At 48.2% G+C, this 22,437-nt stretch overlaps 1 protein-coding gene across 1 annotated transcript in view; it reads right to left on the bottom strand.

Moving 5' to 3' along the window:
- Positions 1–22,437, bottom strand: part of zbtb47b (zinc finger and BTB domain containing 47b) — a 214,936-nt gene that overhangs the window by 139,560 nt on the left and 52,939 nt on the right. The window contains 3 exon segments of the mRNA XM_036945625.2: positions 5,656–5,803; positions 8,874–9,995; positions 19,576–19,851. Of these exon segments, the coding sequence (XP_036801520.2) occupies positions 5,656–5,803; positions 8,874–9,995; positions 19,576–19,851 (1,546 nt within the window).

The raw sequence follows: 22,437 nt of genomic DNA, 5'->3' as shown, positions 1-22,437 counted from the left end.
TCCAGTCTGACCCATTCCCCCCGTCCCCATCCAGTCTGACCCATTCCCCCCTGTCCACATCCAGTCTGACCCATTCCCCTCGCTGTCCCCATCCAGTCTGAACCATTCCTCCTGTCCCCATCCAGTCTGACCCATTCCCCCCCTGTCCCCATCCTGTCTGACCCATTCCCCCCCTGTCCCCATCCAGTCTGACCCATTCCCCCCCTGTCCCCATCCAGTCAGACCTAACCCCCCCTGTCCCCATCCAGTCTGACCCATCCCCCCCGTCCCCATCCAGTCTGACCCATTCCCCCCTGTCCCAATCCAGTCTGACCCACCACCCCCTCCGTCCCCATCCAGTCTGACCCATTCCCCCTCTGTCCCCATCCAGTCTTACCCATTCCCCCCTGTCCCCACCCAGTCTGACCCATTCCCACCTGTCCCTACCCAGTCTGACCCCCCCTGTCCCCATCCAGTCTGACCCATTCCCCCCGTCCCCATCCAGTCTGACCCATTCCCCCCTGTCCACATCCAGTCTGACCCATTCCCCCGTCCCCATCCAGTCTGACCCATTCCCCACCCCTGTCCCCATCCAGTCTGACCCATCCCCCCTGTCCCCATCCAGTCTGACCCATCCCCCCCTAACCCATCCAGTCTGACCCACCCCCCCTGTCCCCATCCAGTCTGACCCATTCCCCCCTGTCCCAATCCACTCTGACACATTCCCCCCTGTCCCAATCCAGTCTGACCCATCCCCCCCTGTCCCCATCCAGTCTGACCCATCCCCCCCTATCCCCATCCAGTCTGACCCATTCCCCTCCCTGTCCCCATCCAGTTTGACCCATTCCCCCCCTGTCTCCATCCAGTCTGACCCACCCCCCTGTCCCCATCCAGTCTGACCCATTCCCCCCTGTCCCCATCCAGTCTTACCCATTCCCCCCTGTCCCCATCCAGTCTGACCCATTCCCACCTGTCCCTACCCAGTCTGACCCCCCCTGTCCCCATCCAGTCTGACCCATTCCCCCTGTCCCTATCCAGTCTGACCCATTCCCCCCGTCCCCATCCAGTCTGACCCATTCCCCCCTGTCCACATCCAGTCTGACCCATTCCCCTCGCTGTCCCCATCCAGTCTGAACCATTCCCCCATGTCCCCATCCAGTCTGACCCATTCCCCCCCTGTCCCCATCCTGTCTGACCCATTCCCCCCCTGTCCCCATCCAGTCTGACCCATTCCCCCCTGTCCCCATCCAGTCAGACCTAACCCCCCCTGTTCCCATCCAGTCTGACCCATCCCCCCGTCCCCATCCAGTCTGACCCATCCCCCCTGTCCCCATCCAGTCTGACCTATCACCCCCTGTCTCCATCCAGTCTGACCCATTCCCCCCTGTCCTCATCCACTCTGACCCATTCCCCCCCTGGCCCCATCGAGTCTTCGACCATCCACCCGAAGGAAGAGCGGCGAACGGGATCCCCATTATTCCTGTGGTTAGACCTTTCCCGGTACACATGATTTGATTTGATTTGATTTCATTAGGGTCCGGGCTAATCAGGGAAGCCACCATCTAACTGGCCATGGAGATGCAGGGGAGTCATGAGGAGAGAATCAGTCTCTTCCTTATTTACTCTGCTGTGTTTCCCATGGTACTAGGCCTTCCCTGGTTGGCTCGTCATAACCCCACCATTTTCTGGCAACAGAGGGCTCTCACGGGGTAGTCGCGAGAGTGCTCGTGGAGGTGTGTAGGGGTTTCCGTTGGTGCTACCACGGTGGAAAGTCCAGACCAGGTCTCCACCGTACACATTCCCCTAGAATATGCCGATTTGGCTCTCGCCTTCTGTAAAAAGAAGGCAACTCAATTCATTCCCCTCGCTGTCCCCATCCAGTCTGAACCATTCCCCCCTGTCCCCATCCAGTCTGACCCATTCCCCCCCTGTCCCCATCCAGTCTGACCCACCACCCCCTCCGTCCCCATCCAGTCTGACCCATTCCCCCTCTGTCCCCATCCAGTCTTACCCATTCCCCCCTGTCCCCACCCAGTCTGACCCATTCCCACCTGTCCCTACCCAGTCTGACCCCCCCTGTCCCCATCCAGTCTGACCCATTCCCCCCTGTCCCCATCCAGTCTGACCCATTCCCCCCGTCCCCATCCAGTCTGACCCATTCCCCCCTGTCCACATCCAGTCTGACCCATTCTCCCGTCCCCATCCAGTCTGACCCATTCCCCACCCCTGTCCCCATCCAGTCTGACCCATCCCCCCTGTCCCCATCCAGTCTGACCCATCCCCCCCTGACCCATCCAGTCTGACCCACCCCCCCGTCCCCATCCAGTCTGACCCATTCCCCCCTGTCCCAATCCACTCTGACACATTCCCCCCTGTCCCAATCCAGTCTGACCCATCCCCCCCCTGTCCCCATCCAGTCCCTATCCAGTCTGACCCATTCCCCCCGTCCCCATCCAGTCTGACCCATTCCCCCCTGTCCACATCCAGTCTGACCCATTCCCCCTCTGTCCCCATCCAGTCTTACCCATTCCCCCCTGTCCCCACCCAGTCTGACCCATTCCCACCTGTCCCTACCCAGTCTGACCCCCCCTGTCCCCATCCAGTCTGACCCATTCCCCCCGTCCCCATCCAGTCTGACCCATTCCCCCCTGTCCACATCCAGTCTGACCCATTCCCCCGTCCCCATCCAGTCTGACCCATTCCCCACCCCTGTCCCCATCCAGTCTGACCCATCCCCCCTGTCCCCATCCAGTCTGACCCATCCCCCCCTGACCCATCCAGTCTGACCCACCCCCCCTGTCCCCATCCAGTCTGACCCATTCCCCCCTGTCCCAATCCACTCTGACCCATCCCCCCCTATCCCCATCCAGTCTGACCCATTCCCCTCCCTGTCCCCATCCAGTTTGACCCATTCCCCCCGTCTCCATCCAGTCTGACCCACCCCCCTGTCCCCATCCAGTCTGACCCATTCCCCCCTGTCCCCATCCAGTCTTACCCATTCCCCCCTGTCCCCATCCAGTCTGACCCATTCCCACCTGTCCCTACCCAGTCTGACCCCCCCTGTCCCCATCCAGTCTGACCCATTCCCCCTGTCCTCATCCAGTCTGACCCATTCCCCACCCCTGTCCCTATCCAGTCTGACCCATTCCCCCCGTCCCCATCCAGTCTGACCCATTCCCCCCTGTCCACATCCAGTCTGACCCATTCCCCTCGCTGTCCCCATCCAGTCTGAACCATTCCCCCATGTCCCCATCCAGTCTGACCCATTCCCCCCCTGTCCCCATCCTGTCTGACCCATTCCCCCCCTGTCCCCATCCAGTCTGACCCATTCCCCCCTGTCCCCATCCAGTCAGACCTAACCCCCCCTGTCCCCATCCAGTCTGACCCATCCCCCCCTTCCCCATCCAGTCTGACCCATTCCCCCCTGTCCCAATCCAGTCTGACCCACCACCCCCTCCGTCCCCATCCAGTCTGACCCATTCCCCCTCTGTCCCCATCCAGTCTTACCCATTCCCCCCTGTCCCCATGCAGTCTGACCCATTCCCCCCGTCCCCATCCAGTCTGACCCATTCCCCCCTGTCCACATCCAGTCTGACCCATTCCCCCGTCCCCATCCAGTCTGACCCATTCCCCACCCCTGTCCCCATCCAGTCTGACCCATTCCCCACCACTGTCCCCATCCAGTCTGACCCATTCCCCCCTGTCCCCATCCAGTCTGGCCCATTCCCCCCCTGTCCCCATCCTGTCTGACCCATTCCCCCCCTGTCCCCATCCAGTCTGACCCATTCCCCCCTGTCCCCATCCAGTCAGACCTAACCCCCCCTGTTCCCATCCAGTCTGACCCATCCCCCCGTCCCCATCCAGTCTGACCCATCCCCCCTGTCCCCATCCAGTCTGACCTATCACCCCCTGTCTCCATCCAGTCTGACCCATTCCCCCCTGTCCTCATCCACTCTGACCCATTCCCCCCCTGGCCCCATCGAGTCTTCGACCATCCACCCGAAGGAAGAGCGGCGAATGGGATCCCCATTATTCCTGTGGTTAGACCTTTCCCGGTACACATGATTTGATTTGATTTGATTTCATTAGGGTCCGGGCTAATCAGGGAAGCCACCATCTAACTGGCCATGGAGATGCAGGGGAGTCATGAGGAGAGAATCAGTCTCTTCCTTATTTACTCTGCTGTGTTTCCCATGGTACTAGGCCTTCCCTGGTTGGCTCGTCATAACCCCACCATTTTCTGGCAACAGAGGGCTCTCACGGGGTAGTCGCGAGAGTGCTCGTGGAGGTGTGTAGGGGTTTCCGTTGGTGCTACCACGGTGGAAAGTCCAGACCAGGTCTCCACCGTACACATTCCCCTAGAATATGCCGATTTGGCTCTCGCCTTCTGTAAAAAGAAGGCAACTCAATTACCACCCCATCGATGGGGGATTATGCGATAAATCTCCTGGTAGACGCTGCACATCCCAGAAGTCACATGTGTCCCCTGTAGCAAGCGGAGACGGCGGCTATGGAGACATATGTCTCTGAATCCCTGCGTCAGGGGTACATTCGGTCCTCCACTTCACCCGCCTCCTCAAGTTTATTTTTTGTGAATAAGAAAGAGGGAGATCTGCGCTCGTGCATTGACTATCGAGGTCTCAATCAAATCACGGTGAGGTACAGTTACCTGCTACCTCTTATCGCCACGGCGATTGAGTCAATGCACGGGACGCGCTTCTTCACTAACCTGGATCCCAGGAGTGCTTACAACCTGGTGCGTATCCGGGAGGGAGACGAGTGGAAGACGGCGTTTAGTACCACCTCAGGGCATTATGAGTACCTCGTCATGCCGTTCGGGTTGATGAATGCTCCATCAGTCTTCCAATCCTTTGTAGACAAGATTTTCAGGGACCTGCACGGGCAGGGTTTAGTGGTGTATATCGATGACATTCTGATATACTCCGCTACATGCGCAGAGCATGTGTCCTTGGTGCGCAAGATACTTGGACAACTGTTGGAGCATGACCTGTACGTCAAGGCTGAGAAATGCCTGTTCTTTCAGCAGGCCATCTCCTTCCTGGGGTATCGCAAGGTGGGCCATGTTCTTTACCCGTTTTGTGTTTCCCTGTCCTACAGACCAGGTTCCCAGAATGTGAAGGCAGACGCACTGTCCTGGCTGTATGACACAGAGGAGTGGCCCATGGATCAGACTCTCATTCTCCCGGCCTACTGCCTGGTAGCGCCGGTCGCGTGGGAGCTGGACGTGGACATTGAGCAGGCGTTACGTACAGAGCCCGCTCCCCTCCAGTGTCCCGTCGGGCAACACCACGATCCTGGTCGTTGTGGATAGTTTCTCTAAGTCCTGTCATCTCCTCCCTTTGCCCGGTCTCCCTACGGCCCTACAAACTGTGGAGGCCCAGTTTACACACGTCTTCCGGCACTACAGGGTGCCTGAGGATATAGTGTCTGATCGAGGTCCCCAGTTCACATCGGGAGTCTGGGGGCGTTCATGGAACGTCTGGGGGTCTCGATCAGCCTCACCTCAGGTGAACCAGGATGTGGGCAGGTTTCTGCGGTCCTATTGCCACTCCCCAGTGGGCGGAATTCGTGCCCTGGGCAGAGTACTCACAGAGTTACCATGCCAATAGTACTCACAGACCGTTACTATGATGTTACCATGCCGATGGTACTCACCAACCATGTGCTTTCTGACGTGGGCCATGGTGTAGAACTTCTTCTCACAGATCTCACAGCAGAACTTCTTCTCAGCGTAACCGTGAACAATCTTGTTGTGCTCATGGAGAGACCAGAGCTTCTTAAAGGCCTTGCCACACGTTACACACTGAAACACACACTCATTGAACTCAGTGGATGACAAAATTCAGTTCAAATGGTGCATGGTGCATGGTGCAGTGGTACTGTAGTAGTATTGTTGTAGTAGTGGTGCAGTAATAGTAGTAATGGTATAATAGTATTGTTGTTGTAATAATACTGTTGTAATTGTCACTAACCCATACAGTCTTCTCACAGTTGGTAGTACAGTAGACAGCAGTAGTAGTGGTAGTAGTAGTAGTAGTAGTAGCGTAGTAGTAGTAGTAGTAGCAGTGGTGGTAATAGTAGTATAGTAGTAGTAGCAACAGTAGTAGTAGTAGCAGTAGTAGTAGTCATAGTAGTGGTAGTAGTAGTGGTAGTAGTAGCAGTGGGAGTAGTAGTAGTAGTAGTAGTAGTAGCAACAGTAGTAGTAGTAGTAGCAGTAGTAGCAGTGGTAGTAGTAGTAGTAGTAGTAGTAGTAGCAGTAGTGGCAACAGTAGTAGTAGTAGTAGCAACAGTAGTAGTAGTAGTGGTAGTAGTAGATGTAGTAGTAGTAGTAGCAACAGTAGTAGTAGTAGTAGTAGTAGCAACAGTAGTAGCAATAGTAGTAGTAGTAGTAGTAGTAGTAGTAGTAGCAACAGTAGTAGCAGTAGTAGTAGTAGTATTAGTAGCAACAGTAGTAGCAGTAGTAGTAGTAGTAGTAGTAGCAACAATAGTAGCAGTAGTAGTCGTAGCAACAGTAGTAGTAGTAGTAGGAGCAGCAACAGTAGTAGTAGTAGTAGCAACAGTAGTAGTAGTAGTAGTAGCAACAGTAGTAGTAGTAGTAGTAGTAGCAACAGTAGTAGTAGTACTAGCAGTGGAGTAGTAGTAGTAGTAGTAGTAGTAGTAGTAGTTGTTGTAGTAGCAACAGTAGTAGCAGTAGTAGTAGTAGTTGTAGTAGCAACAGAAGTAGTAGCAACAGTAGTAGTAGTAGTAGTAGTAGCAACAGTAGTAATAGCAGTAGTAGTAGTAGCAACAGTAGTAGCAGTAGTAGTCGTAGCAACAGTATTAGTAGTAGTAGTAGCAACAGTACTAGTAGTAGCAACAGTAGTAGTAGTAGTAGTAGTAGTAGTAGCAACAGTAGTAGTAGTACTAGCAGTGGAGTAGTAGTAGTAGTAGTACTAGTAGTTGTAGTAGCAACAGTAGTAGCTGTAGTAGTAGTAGTTGTAGTAGCAACAGTAGTAGTAGCAACAGTAGTAGTAGTAGTAGTAGTAGTAGTAGTAGTAGTAGCAACTGTAGTAGTAGTAGTAGTAGTAGTAGTAGTAGTAGTAGCAACAGCAGTAGTAGTAGTGGTAGTAGTAGAAGTAGTAGTAGTAGCAACAGTAGTAGTAGAAGTAGTAGTAGTAGTAGTAGCAACTGTAGTAGTAATAGTAGTAGTAGCAACAGTAGTAGTAGTAGTAGCAACAGTAGCAGTAGTAGTAGTAGTAGTAGTAGCAACAGTAGCAGCAGTAGTAGTAGTAGTAGTAGTAGTAGTAGTAGTAGTAGTTGCAACAGTAGTAGCAGTAGTAGTCGTAGCAAAAGTAGTAGCAGAAGTAGTAGTAGTAGTAGCAACAGTAGTAGTAGTAGTAGTAGCAACAGTAGTAGTGGTAGTAGTAGTAGTATTAGCAACAGTAGTAGTAGTAGTACTAGCAGTGTAGTAATAGTAGTAGTTGTTGTGGTAGCAACAGTAGTAGTAGTAGTAGTAGTAGTAGTAGTTGTAGTAGCAACAGTAGTAGTAGTAGTAGTTGTAGTAGTAGCATCAACAGTAGTAGTAGTAGCAGTAGTAGTAGTAGTAGTAGTAGTAGTAGTAGCAACAGTAGTAGTAGTAGTAGTAGTAGCAACAATAGTAGTAGTAGTAGTAGTAGTAGTAGTAGTAGTAGTAGTAGTAGTATCAACAGTAGTATCAACAGTAGTAGTAGTAGTAGTATGTAGTAGTAGTAGTATGTAGTAGTATTTTTGATGTAGTAATAATGTAGTATTAGTTACTAACCCATGCACTCTTCTCACAGTTGGTATTGCAGTAGATAGTAGTAGTAGTAGTAGTAGTAGTAGTAGCAACAGTAGTAGTAGTAGTAGTAGTAGTAGTAGTAGTAGTAGTAGTAAGTGTTGAAGTAGTAGGAGTAGTAGTACATGTTGAAGTAGTAGTAGTAGTAAGTGTTGAAGTAGTAGTAGTAGTAGTAGTAAATGTTGAAGTAGCAGTAGTAGTAGTAGTAGTAGTAGTAGTAAGCGTTGAAGTAGTAGTAGTAGTAGTAGTAGTAGTAGTAGTAGTAGTAGTAGTAGTAGTAGTAGTAGTAGTAAGTGTTGAAGTAGTAGTAGTAGTAGTAGTAAGTGTAGTAGTAGTAGTAGTAGTAGTAGTAGTAATAGTAGTAAGTGTTGAAGTAGTAGTAGTAGTAGTAGTAGTAGTAGTAAGTGTTGAAGTAGTAGTAGTAAGTGTTGAAGTAGTAGTAGTAGTGGTAGTAAATGTTGAAGTAATAGTAGTAGTAGTAGTAGTAGTAGTAGTAGTAGTAGTAAGTGTTGAAGTAGTAGTAGTAGTAGTAGTAAGTGTTGAAGTAGTAGTAGTAGTAGTAGTAAGTGTTGAAGTAGTAGTAGTAGTAGTAAGTGTTGAAGTAGTAGTAGTAGCGGTAGTAAATGTTGAAGTAGTAGTAGTAGTAGTAGTAGTAGTAGTAGTAGTAGTAGTAGTAGTAGTAAGTGTTGAAGTAGTAGTAGTAGTAGTAGTAAGTGTTGAAGTAGTAGTAGTAGTAGTAAGTGTTGAAGTAGTAGTAGTAGCGGTAGTAAATGTTGAAGTAATAGTAGTAGTAGTAGTAGTACATGTTGAAGTAGTAGTAGTAGTAGTAAGTGTTGAAGTAGTAGTAGTACTAGTAGTAGTAAGTGTTGAAGTAGTAGTAGTAGTAGTAGTAAGTGTTGAAGTAGTAGTAGTAAATGTTGAAGTTGTAGTAGTAGTAAGTGTTGTAGTAGTAGTAGTAGTAGTATTAGTGGTAGTAAGTGTTGAAGTAGTAGAAGTAGTAGTAGTAAATGTTAAAGTTGTAGTAGTAGTGAGTGTTGAAGTAGTAGTAGTAGTTTCAGTAGTAGCAGTAGTTACTGACCTGTATACTCTTCTCACAGTTGGTCTGATGGTGCAGTAGTAGTTCACTCTCCAGAAGGAAGCGTTTTCCACATTTGTTGCAGATTTGCATGCGGTTGTGAGTGACGTTCATGTGTTTCTCCAGATACCAGCGGTTGTTGAAGACTCTGGGACATTTCTTACAGGGGAAGTGTTGCTTCTCCTCCAGTCTGACCATCTGACCTACACTCTCAGGGTTCTGCTTCCTCTTCCTGCCCTGGTGACGGTTGGCAAGGGTGGCGTCACCAAGGGTCTGCCGCATGGTTGTCGTGGCGACCTCCAGGGTTCTAGTCCCCGGACAAGGCCTGTTCATCATAATAGACTCCTCTGCTGGTATGTTCATATCATTGTTCTCCTCTTCCTCTTCCTCCTCTTCATCCTCTTCACTGCTGTTCTCCATCTCCTCCCCTCTCTCTCTCTGCTCTTCATCCTCCTCCTCTTCATCCTCCCTGACCTGCCCATCATCATCATCATCCTCTTCCTTGTTCTCCTCTTCCTCCTCGTTCCTCTGGTCACCATGGGAGCGGGTGAACATGGCGGTGGCGGTGGTATATGTGGCGACAGCCTTGCTCTCTGACCCCTTGGAGACGTTGAGTGTCTGGTTGTTCAAGTTGACCTCTACGATGATCTGCTCCCCGCCCCCCTCCAGCTTAAACAGACCCCTCCCTCCTCCTCCCCCACTCTCCCTGTCCTCTTGTTGGTAGTAGTACTGCTTGGCCTGGGACTGGGAGGAGGTCTGGGAGGAGGGAGGGTGATGCTGCTGGCTCTTTCCATGTCCGTCCTCCACCCTCACAGAGAAAGGGCTGTTCCCCTCCCGAGTGTACACCCTCTCTAACTCTGCCCTCCCTAACTCTGCCTCCTGCTTGATCTCCCGGTACAGCTGACTGCCGGGGGTCGTTGTCATGGAATCAGGATCTCCCAGGCCATCCTGATTGGCCAGGTTGTCTACCGCGGCCCTTAGCGATTGGCTGCTGATGAGGTCACGGCAAGAAGCTGCAATGTCCGTCATCTGCAGCAGGGTGGCGGCGTTGAGCACGTCTCTGACGCTACGGCTACTGACCAACAGACGGGAGGTGTAGATGAAGTTAAGGATCTGCTGTAGGCCCTGGGAGGAGAGACAGATAGGAGTTATCTGCTGTAGGCCCTGGGAGGAGAGACAGACAGGAGTTATCAATGTAGGCCCTGGGAGGGGAGACAGACAGGAGTTAACAATGTAGGCCCTGGGAGGAGAGACAGACAGGAGTTATCTACTGTAGGCCCTGGGAGGAGAGACAGACAGGAGTTATCTACTGTAGGCCCTGGGAGGAGAGACAGACAGGAGTTATCTACTGTAGGCCCTGGGAGGAGAGACAGACAGGAGTTATCTACTGTAGGCCCTGGGAGGAGAGACAGACAGGAGTTATCTACTGTAGGCCCTGGGAGGAGAGACAGACAGGAGTTATCTACTGTAGGCCCTGGGAGGAGAGACAGACAGGAGTTATCTACTGTAGGCCCTGGGAGGGGAGACAGACAGGAGTTATCAATGTAGGCCCTGGGAGGGGAGACAGACAGGAGCTATCAATGTAGGCCCTGGGAGGGGAGACAGACAAGAGCTATCTGCTGTAGGCCCTGGGAGGGGAGACAGACAGGAGTTATCTACTGTAGGCCCTGGGAGGGGAGACAGACAGGAGCTATCTGCTGTAGGCCCTGGGAGAGGAGACAGACATGAGTTATCTACTGTAGGCCCTGGGAGGGGAGACAGACAGGAGCTATCAATGTAGGCCCTGGGAGGGGAGACAGACAGGAGTTATCAATGTAGGCCCTGGGAGGGGAGACAGACAGGAGCTATCAATGTAGGCCCTGGGAGGGGAGACAGACAGGAGCTATCTACTGTAGGCCCTGGGAGGGGAGACAGACAAGAGCTATCTGCTGTAGGCCCTGGGAGGGGAGACAGACAGGAGTTATCTACTGTAGGCCCTGGGAGGGGAGACAGACAGGAGCTATCTGCTGTAGGCCCTGGGAGGAGAGACAGACAGGAGTTATCTACTGTAGGCCCTGGGAGGGGAGACAGACAGGAGCTATCTACTGTAGGCCCTGGGAGGGGAGACAGACAAGAGCTATCTGCTGTAGGCCCTGGGAGGGGAGACAGACAGGAGTTATCTACTGTAGGCCCTGGGAGGGGAGACAGACAGGAGCTATCTGCTGTAGGCCCTGGGAGAGGAGACAGACATGAGTTATCTACTGTAGGCCCTGGGAGGGGAGACAGACAGGAGCTATCTGCTGTAGGCCCTGGGAGGAGAGACAGACAGGAGCTATCAATGTGGGTAACACTTTATGTGGATAGTTCATCTGCAGATGCAGATGCAGTAACATTTCATCTATCTACACTGAACAAAAAAATAAACCCAACATGCAACAATTTCAACGATTTTACTGAGTTACAGTTCATAGAAGGAAATAAGCCAAATGTAATTAATTCATTAGGCCCTGATTTATGGATTTGACATGACTGGGAATACAGATATACGTCTGTTGGTGACAGATACATAAAAAAAGGAGTGTGGATCAGAAAACCAGTCAGTATCTGGTGTGACCACCATTTGCCTCATGCAGTACGACACATCTCCATATAGTTGATCAGGCTGTTGATTGTGGCCTGTGGAATGTTGTCCCACTCTTCTTCAATGGCTGTGTGGAGTTGCTGGATGTGGAGGTCCTGGGCTGGCGTGGTTACACCTGGTCTGTGGTTGGTAGGCCGGTTGGAAGTATTGCCAAATTCTTTAAAACAATGTTGGAGGCAGCTTATGGTAGAGAAATTGAAATGTAATTATCTGGCAACAGCTCTGGTGGACATTCCTGCAGTCACCATGCCAAATGCACGCTTCATCAAAACTTGAGACATCTGTGACATTGAGTTGTGACAAAACTACACATTTTAGGATGGTGTCATGACGTTGTATTAGTTAATGTGATGACTGTTGCTCAACGAATGATTAAAGGTTTCTAATTGCGTGATTAACTGAATCAAGCAAATATTAACTAATTTTTTATTTATTTATTCATTTCACCTTTATTTAACCAGGTAGGCTAGTTGAGAACACCTTTATTTAACCAGGTAGGCTAGTTGAGAACAAGTTCTCATTTGCAACTGCGACCTGGCCAAGATAAAGCGTAGCAATTTGTCACATACAACAACACAGAGTTACACATGGAATAAACAAAACATACAGTCAATAATACAGTAGAACAAAAGAAAACAAAAAGTCTATATACAGTGAGTGCAAATAAGTTAAGGAAATAAATAGGCCATGGTGGCGAAGTAATTACAATAGAGCAATTAAACACTGGAATGGTAGATCGGCAGAAGATGAATGTGCAGGTAGAGATACTGGGGTGCAAAGGAGCAAAATAAATACCAGTATGGGGATGAGGTAGGTGGATAGATGGGCTGTTTACAGATGGGCTATGTACAGGTGCAGTGATCTGTAAGCTGCTCTGACAGCTGGTGCTTAAAGCTAGTGAGGGAGATGTGAGTCTCCAGCTTCAGAGATTTTTGCAATTCGTTCCAGTCATGGGCAGCAGAGAACTGGAAGGAAAGACGACCAAAGGAGGAATTGGCTTTGGGGGTTACCAGTGAGATAAACCTGCTGGAGCGCGTGCTACGAGTGGGTGCTGCTATGGTGACCAGTGAGCTGAGATAAGACGGGGCTTTACCTAGCAGAGACTTGTAGATAACCTGCAGCCAGTGGGTTTGGCGACGTGTATGAAGCGAGGGCCAACCAACGAGAGTGTACAGGTGGCAATGGTGGGTAGTGTATGGGGCTTTGGTGACAAAACGGATGGCACTGTGATAGACTGCATCCAGTTTGTTGAGTAGAGTGTTGGACGCTATTTTATAGATGACATCACCGAAGTCAAGTCGTTTGGCAGCATGAGTGAAGGATGCTTTGTTGCGATATAGGAAGCAGATTCTAGATTTAATTTTGGATTGGAGATGCTTAATGTGAGTCTGGAAGGAGAGTTTACAGTCTAACCAGAAACCCAGGTATTTGTAGTTGTCCACGTATTCTAAGTCAGAGCCGTCCAGAGTAGTGATGCTGGACGGGCGAGCAGGTGCGGGCAGCGATCGATTGAAAAGCATGCATTTAGTTTTACTTGCGTTTAAGAGCAGTTGGAGGCCACGGAAGGAGGGTTGTATGGAATTGAAGCTCGTCTGGAGGTTAGTTAACACAGTGTCCAAGTAGGGGCCAGAAGTATACAGAATGGTGTAGTCTGCGTAGAGGTGGATCAGAGAATCACCAGCAGCAAGAGCAACATCATTGATGTATACAGAAAAGAGAGTCGGCCCGAGAATTGAACCCTGTGGCACCTCCATAGAGACTATCAGAGGTCCAGACAACAGGCCCTCCGATTTGACACACTGACCTCTATCAGAGAAGTAGTTGGTAAACCAGGCGAGGCAATCATTTGAGAAACCAAGGCTGTCGAGTCTGCCGAAAAGAATGTTGTGATTGACAGAGTCGAAAGCCTTGGCCAGGTCGATGAAGACGGCTGCACAGAAATGTCTCTTATCGATGGCGGTTATGATGTCGTTTAGAACCTTGAGCGTGGCTGAGGTGCACCCATGACCAGCTCTCAAACCAGATTGCATAGCGGAGAAGGTATGCTGGGATTCGAAATGGTCAGAAATCTGTTTGTTAACTTGGCTTTTGAAGACCTTAGAAAGACAGGGTAGGATAGATATTGGTCTGTAGCAGTTTGGGTCTAGAGTGTCACCCCCTTTGAAGAGGGGGATGACCGCTGCAGCTTTCCAATCTTTGGGAATCTCAGACGATACGAAAGAGAGGTAGAACAGGCTAGTAATAGGGGTTGCAACAATTTCGGCAGATCATTTTAGAAAGAGAAGGTCCAGATTGTCTAGCCCGGCTGATTTGTAGGGGTCCAGATTTTGCAGCTCTTTCAGAACATCGGCTACCTGGATTTGGGTAAAGGAGAAATGGTGGGGGCTTTGGCGTGTTGCTGTGGAGGGTGCCGGGCAGTTGACTGGGTTAGGGGTATTCATGTGGAAAGCATGGCCAGCCGTAGAGAAATACTTTTTGAAATTCTCAATTATAGTGGATTTATCGGTGGTGACAATGTTTCCTAGCCTCAGAGCAGTGGACAGCTGGGAGGAGGTGCTCTTATTCTCCATGGACTTTACAGTGTCCCAGAACTTTTTGAGTTGATGGATGCAAATTTCTGTTTGAAAAAGCTAGCCTTAGCTTTTCTAACTGCCTGTGTATATTTGTTCCTAACTTCCCTGAAAAGTTGCATATCACGGGGGCTACTCGATGCTAATGCAGAACTTCACAGGATGTTTTTGTGCTGGTCAAGGACAGACAGGTCTGGCGTGAACCAAGGACTTTATCTATCTTATTTATTTTTTATTTCACCTTTATTTAACCAGGTAGGCTAGTTGAGAACAAGTTCTATTCCTAGTTCTACATTTTTTGAGATGGGCATGCTTATTTAAGATGGTGAGGAAGGCACTTTTAAAGAATAGCCAGGCATCATCTACTGACGGGATGAGGTCAATGTCATTCCAGGATACCCCGGCCAGGTCGATTAGAAAGGCCTGCTCACAGAAGTGTTTCAGGGTGCGTTTGACAGCGATGAGTGGTGGTCGTTTGGTCGCAGACCCATTACGGATGCAGGCAATGAGGCAGTGATCGCTGAGATCTTGATTGAAAACAGCAGAGGTGTATATGGAGGGCGAATTAGTTAGGATGACATCTATGAGGGTGCCGGTGTTTACTGATTTGGGGTTGCACCTGGTAGGTTCATTGATAATTTGTGTGAGATTGAGGGCATCAAGCTTAGTTTGTAGAATGGCTGGGGTGTTAAGCATGTCCCAGTTTAGGTCACCTAGTAGCACAAGCTCAGAAGATAGATGGGGGGCAATCAGTTCACATATAGTATCGAGGGCACAGCTGGTGGCAGAGGGAGGTCTATAGCAAGCGGCAACAGTGAGAGACTTGTTTCTGGAAAGGGGAATTTTTAGAAGTAGAAGCTCAAATTGTTTGGGTACAGACTTAGAAAGTAATACAAAACTCTGCAGGATATCTTTGCAGTAGATTGCAACACCGCCCCTTTGGCAGTTCTATCTTGGCGGAAAACGTTATAGTTAGCAATGGAGATTTCAGGGTTTTTGGTGGTTTTCCTAAGCCAAGATTCAGACCCGGCTAAGACATCTGGGTTGGCAGAGTGTGCTAAAGCAGTGAGTAAAACAAACTTAGGGAGTAGGCTTCTAATGTTAACATGCATGAAGAGAGCACCTGGGGGGTGGGAGTGGAGCTAGGCACTGCAGGTCCTGGATTAACCTCCACGTCACCAGAGGAACAGAGGAGAAGTAGGATAAGGGTACGGCTAAAGACTATACGAACTGGCCGTCTAGCACGTTCAGAACAGAGAGTAAAGGGAGCAGGTTTCTGGGCACGATAGCATAGATTCAAGGCATAGTATACAGACAAAGGTAAGGTAGGATGTGAGTACATTGGAGGTAAACCTAGGCATTGAGTAATGAAGAGAGATTTTTAAACCAGGTGATGTCTTCGCATATGTAGGAGGTGGAACAACATGGTTGGTTAAGGCATATTGAGCAGGGCTAGAGGCTCTACAGTGAAATAAGACAGTAATCACTAACCAGGACAGTAATGGACAAGGCATATTGATATTAGAGAGAGGCATGCGTAGCCAAGTGAACATTTGGGTCCAGTGAGTGGTTGGGCTGGCTGGGGACACGGCGATTCAGACATTTACCGTCCTAACAAGCTAACAGTTAGTAGGCCGGAGCTAAACAAGCTAGCAGCTAGTAGACCAGGGCAAGCTAGCAGTTAGCAGGCCAGGTTAGCAAGCAAAGAGTTAGCATGGGCTAGCAGTTAGTAGACCAGCGCAAGCTAGCAGTTAGCAGACCGGGTTAGCAAGCAAGCAGTAAGCAGACCGGGCAGGCAAGCTAGCAGTTAGCAGACCAGGGCCCGGCAGTTTAACAGTTAGCAGACCGGGTTAGCAAGCAAACAGATAGCAGGGGCTAGAAAGTTAGCCTGGGGGGGGGGCGTCGCGATGGGGGTAAGTCTGTTTTTGCCTCTTTGTGCGGTGACATCGATAGACCAGTCGTGGAATTAGTAGGGTTCCAAGTAGCTCTAGGTAGCTAGCAGGCCAATATTGTAGCCCAGGAGTATGCTTCGGTGGTAGCACAGGAGCCCTGGCTGGGCTAGCTTCAAGCTAAATTGGTGCTTGCTCTGGGATGGAAACGCTAGTGTAACAGTACTCGTCTTGCGTTGTGTACAATCAGTCATCGACACGGAACTCCAACATGTAGCACCAGTCATGTAGCTTTATTCTGATTAGAACGACACAAAATCGCACGTCATGCAATGCACGTCTCACCATCCAACTCTGCACTCACGCACGCTGGTTTGGTGCTTGTTCACTGGGGTAGTTACCAAAATAATACAATTACAATATAATATATAATATATTTAACAATGTACCTGATAAGAACGACACAAAATTGCACGTCATGCAATGCACGTCTCACCATCCAACTCTGCACTCACGCACTGTACAAAATATATGAACCCCCCCACCAGACACAGTAAGTTGCTAGCTAGTACTGGCGGGAATTCTCTACAACAAAATGCACAACAAATATTCTCCAAAAACCGCTGCATCTTATGTGTGATGTTCGAATAACATTTACAAACAATTTGATATAAATTGTACATTTAAATCATCACTTGAGAGTATAAAAATCGCTTTTGATGTACAGTGCTTTGCAACCAACAACTTACCGCTGGTTTGGTGCTTGTTCACTGGGACGATTCTAACTGGAACATCCCCCCTCGTAAGCAAGCTATGCAAACCAGCCAATAAGATGCCATGTTGAGTAGGTGAAGGCAAGACAAACTCAAACCAAAAACCCATTGGCTTAACAATAAAGTGGCAAGGGGAATCACCAATATAACCCTGTTACACTAGCCAGGAGTAGTCATCCGGGATTGCGGTTAGCTAGTTGTGAAGATCCAGATAAAATGTTCCGTTTGCGGTAGGAATCCGGGGATAAAAATAACAGGTCCGTTATGCTCTGGTTAGAGTCACGGAATATAATGATGTAATTACGTGTGGGAGGTCTCAGATGGGAAGCGCCGCGTGAGTCGTTTAGGCTTCTCAATGACGCACTTCTCCGGCACAACACTCTGGTCGTCCTCACGATGTCAGTGTCCTTTTGGTCTGATTCCTCGCCCTTGCTCTGGGAGGGGTCTTCTGAGGACAGACAGCTCTGTAGCTCAGGGCTCACAGCATAGGAATGAAACAGTGTAGATACCACGATTCGATGGGAGATGGAGGCTAGGTGGTTCGACTTGAATTCACCTGCTTAGACACAGCTACTCATCCGTAGCTTGGGTAGAAAAATATTTATTTGTCTTCAAACCAAGCGTTTTGGGTTTGTTTACTTTTTAGACCTCGGCTGCAGCTTGGGTCACTTAGTCTTATCTGTAAATTCTTCACTCACAGGTTTTATACCCTCATGTCAGAAGTGGGCGTAACCGCCTTTGGGGCAATTCTCTGGGTGCGCCAAGTTAAGAAGCAAGGTCTAGATTTGACTCAAATCCAATTTTAGACAACTAACTTCACATTTCATCTTTACTAAAACATTCTCTTTGATTTGGACATTTTCCACACAATGTACAATGTATAAACACCAAGCATATCCTAGGAAAACTCTTACAGTTACAATGTTTTCATAATAACGTCATCTATTAACCTCTAAAAACAAACCAAAATGACATACATTTTCATATTCCATCTATCATCATGACCACCATTGTGGCTGACGGAAACCATTGTTCCAAAGTCCCTTTATTTCATGTTTAATGTTCTGAGGCTGGTTCTCCATAGTAACAGGACAAAATGAATTTGTCTGTGGCCTAAGATTTACCAGGGTCGTGAGGGGTCATAAAAACCCCACATCTTCAGACCCCTAGATCTCTCCTCCTCTGTTGGGGTTGAGAGATAATCTGTAGGGTTCTGGTCACCTGTAACCTGACCTGATCAGGACAGTCATGACAGTGGCCTTTTATTGTCCCCAGCACAAGGTGCACCTGTGTGATCAGTTTATAGCACCTGTCAGGTGGATGGATTATCGTGGCAAAGGAGAAATGCTAACAGGGATGTAAACAAATTTGTGCACAAAATGTTAGAAATATTTTTGTTGTGCAAATTTAAAATTTCTGGGCTCTTTTATTTCAGATCATGAGACGGCACATTGTTGGTGTTTATATTGTTGTTCAGTTTATTAACCTTAACCCTAACCATTATCCTTACCCTAACCCTTATCTAAACCTAACCCTAACTATTATTCTTACCCTAACCCTTATCTAAACCTACCCCTAACCCTAACCATTATCCTTACCCTAACCCTTATCTAAACCTAACCCTAACCATTTTCCTTACCCTAAACCTTATCTAAACATAACCCCAGCTCTAACCCTTAACCATCATCCTTACCCTAACCCGTATCTAAACCTAACCCTAACCCTACCCCTTATCTAAACCTAACCTTAACCATTATCCTTACACTAACCCTTATCTATACCTAAACGTAGCTATAACCCTAACCATTATCCTTACCCTAACCCTTATCTAAACCTAACCTTAGCTCTAACCCTAACCCTTACCCTAACCCTTATCTAAACCTAAACTTAGCTCTAACCTTAACCATTATCCTTACCCTAACCCTCATCTAAACCTAACATTAACCATTATCCTTACCTTAACCCTTATCTAAACCTAACCCTAGCTCTAACCCTAACCATTATCCTTACCCTAACCCTTATCTAAACCGAACATTAACCATTATCCTTACCCTAACCCTTATCGAAACCTAACATTAACCATTATCCTTACCCTAACCCTTATCTAAACCTAACCCTAGCTCTAACCCTAACCTTAACCATTATCCTTACCCTAACCCTTATCTAAACCTAACCCTAGCTCTAAACCTAACATTAACCATTATCCTTACCCTGACCCTTATCGAAACCTAACCCTAACCCTTATCCTTACCCTAACCCTTATCTAAACCTAAACCTAACCCTAACCATTATCCTTACCCTAACCCTTATCTAAACCTAACATTAACCATTAGCCTTACTCTAACCCTTATCTAAACCTAAACCTAACCCTAACCTTAACCATTATCCTTACACTAACCCTTATCTAAACCTAACCTTAACCATTAGCCTTACCCTAACCCTTATCTAAACCTAACCTAATCATTATCTAAACCTAACCCTAACCATTATCCTTACAATGACCCTTATCTAAACCTAACCCTAAACATTATCCTTACCCTAACCCTTATCTAACCCTAACCCTAGCTGTAACCTTAGCGAGCAGTTGCTTAGTAACAGAACGTTTTTTGATAGTATGACCATCAATGATGGAACATCTGTACTATCTAAATAAAGTGTGACCTGAATGTGATATGTCAGGTCTATGGATGTGTTATCTAGAGCTTATCAATGTGTTATGTAGAGCTTATGAATGTGTTATGTAGGGATTAAGAATGTGATATGTCTTTGTTATGAATGTTCTGAAGTCCTTATGAATGTGTTATGTCAGGCTTATGAATGTGTCATTAAGTTCATATGTAGGTGCCCACTGACCTGGGAGCTGAGGGCATCCAGAGACAGGTCAACACGGCGCAGCTGCTTGCTCTGGGAGAACAGGGAGTGAAAGAAGGGGCTGTAGGCCGCAAGCACCCCCTTGTGGGCAGGGAAGGTACTGCGCTGGCGCACCAACACTATGTCCACATCACAGAGGTCAGGCTGGAAGAGACGCTGCTCGTTCAACCTGTCCATCAAACAGGTGAAATGAAGAGTCACATCCTCCACCACAGAGAACTCAGCTGACGGGAAGTCTGATGTCTTCTCTACTATGAGCTGAGGAGAGGAGAGGGGGAGAGGAGGGGGAGGGAGGGGAGGGGAGGGAGGGAGGGAGGGAGGGAGGGAGGGAGGGAGGGAGGGAGGGAGGGAGGGGTGCAGGAGAGGATAGAGGAGAGATCGAGGGGGAGGGGAGGAGAGGAGGGAGGGGGAGGAGAGGACAGGAGAGGATTGGGAGGAGAGGACAGGAGAGGAGGGGGAGGAGGAGAATAAAAACAGTGTTATCATTGGATGAGGAGTACTTTCTATGACAAGTAGATTGCTGATAAAGATGTTTTGTGTTTATTACAGAAAAACCGTCGTTAGAGAAACATCTTTAGAAAGAGAGCAAATCATTAGCTTGGGATTCTCAGATGGATCTTAATTTGATCACTCTTGTTGCTGAGAATGTTTCTGCACAGAAGAAATGCAAACTTGTAGTGTTTTCAAGGTAATTTACACTTTAAAATGTCCAGCTTGATTTGCCGTAACGAAAAATCAATCAATCAAATGTATTTCTAAATCCCTTTTTACATCAGCCGATCTGTATCAATCTCTTCAAATCTCTGTTAATTATTATCCACGTAATAATTCACATTATCCTGTTGCTGCAGGATTATTTTCCTTCTGTAGCAAACTGGATCAAATTAAGATCCTACATCTGTATTACATTGTCTTTCAGAGGCTACTAAGACAAGGGCACAGACCACTGAGACAAGGGCACAGACCACTGAGACAAGGGCACAGACCTGAGAAGACAGTACAGACTACACTGTACAGTAGGGCTCATTCACAGTACAGACTACACTGTACAGTAGGGCTCATTCACAGTACAGACTACACTGTACAGTAGGGCTCATTCACAGTACAGACTACACTGTACAGTAGGGCTCATTCACAGTAGGGGTCAATCAGAAATCAAAGGTAGTTTGATCTGTGCTCACACCTCAATCTCCCAAGTGGGGTGTCTTATAGCACAGGAAGGGCAAGGTCTCCATCTGAACAGGGGACACACACACACACACACACACACACACACACACACGTCGTCTCTGAAAGATATATTGATACTCAGTGCCAACTCCTCAAATTAGCCCTCCCTCCTCCTCCTCCCATTATCTCTTGTCTCCTCTCCCTCCTCTTCCCATTATCTCCCTCCGCCTCCCATTATCTCCATTCTCCTCTCCCCGCTCCTCCCAATATCTCCCTTCTCCTATCATTATCTCCCTCCTCCTCCCATTATCTCCCTCCTCCTATTATCTCCCTTCTCTTCTCCTTCTCCTCCCATTATCTCCCTTTTCCCCTCCCCCATCCACCAATTATCTCCCTTCTCCTCTCCCTGCTCCTCCCATTATCTCCCTTCTCTCTCCGCTTCTCCCATTATCTCCTTTCTTCTGTCCTTCCTCCTCCCATTATCTCCCTTCTCTTCTCCTTCTCCTCCCTTCTCCTCTCCATCCTCCTCCCATTATCTCCCTTCTCTTCTCCTTCTCCTCCCATTATCTCCCTTCTCCTCTCCCTCCTCCTCCTAATATCTCCCTTCTCTTCTCCTTCCTCCTCCCATTATCTCCCTTCTCTTCTCCTTCTATTATCTCCCTTCTCCTCTCCCTCCTCCTCCCATTATCTCCCTTCTCTTCTCCCTCTCCTCCCATTATCTCCCTTCTCCTCTCCATCCTCCCATTAGCTCCCTTCTCCTCCCCCTCCTCCCATTAGCTCCCATCCCTCCCCTCCTCCCACCAGCTCCCTTGTTCTCCCTCCTCCTCTCATAATGTGGGCGATAGCCTAGTGGTCAGAGCTTTGGGCCAGGAACCGAATGGTCTCTGGTTCGAATACCTGAGCCGACAAAGTGAAGAATCTGTTGCTGTGCCATCTAGCAAGACAAAAAGCGGATTAGCTCCGGGGACGGCGTACTACTATGACTGACCCTGTAAAACAACACCTATCATACTACTATGACTGACCCTGTAAAACAACACCTATCATACTACTATGACTGACCCTGTAAAACAACACCTATCATACTACTATGGCAGACCCTGTAAAACAACACCTATCATACTACTATGACTGACCCTGTAAAACAACACCTATCATACTACTATGACTGACCCTGTAAAACAACACCTATCAAACTACTATGACTGACCCTGTAAAACAACACCTATCATACTACTATGGCAGACCCTGTAAAACAACACCTATCATACTACTATGACTGACCCTGTAAAACAACACCTATCATACTACTATGACTGACCCTGTAAAACAACACCTATCATACTACTATGACTGACCCTGTAAAACAACACCTATCATACTACTATGACTGACCCTGTAAAACAACACCTATCATACTACTATGGCAGACCCTGTAAAACAACACCTATCATACTACTATGACTGACCCTGTAAAACAACACCTATCATACTACTATGACTGACCCTGTAAAACAACACCTATCATACTACTATGACTGACCCTGTAAAACAACACCTATCATACTACTATGACTGACCCTGTAAAACAACACCTATCATACTACTATGACTGACCCTGTAAAACAACACCTATCATACTACTATGGCAGACCCTGTAAAACAACACCTATC

This window comes from Oncorhynchus mykiss, chromosome 15 (assembly GCF_057628025.1).
Source record: "Oncorhynchus mykiss isolate SJ-2025 chromosome 15, ASM5762802v1, whole genome shotgun sequence".
NCBI classification, from domain to species: Eukaryota; Metazoa; Chordata; class Actinopteri; order Salmoniformes; family Salmonidae; genus Oncorhynchus; species Oncorhynchus mykiss.
This window is presented reverse-complemented; position numbering and strand designations above follow the sequence as displayed.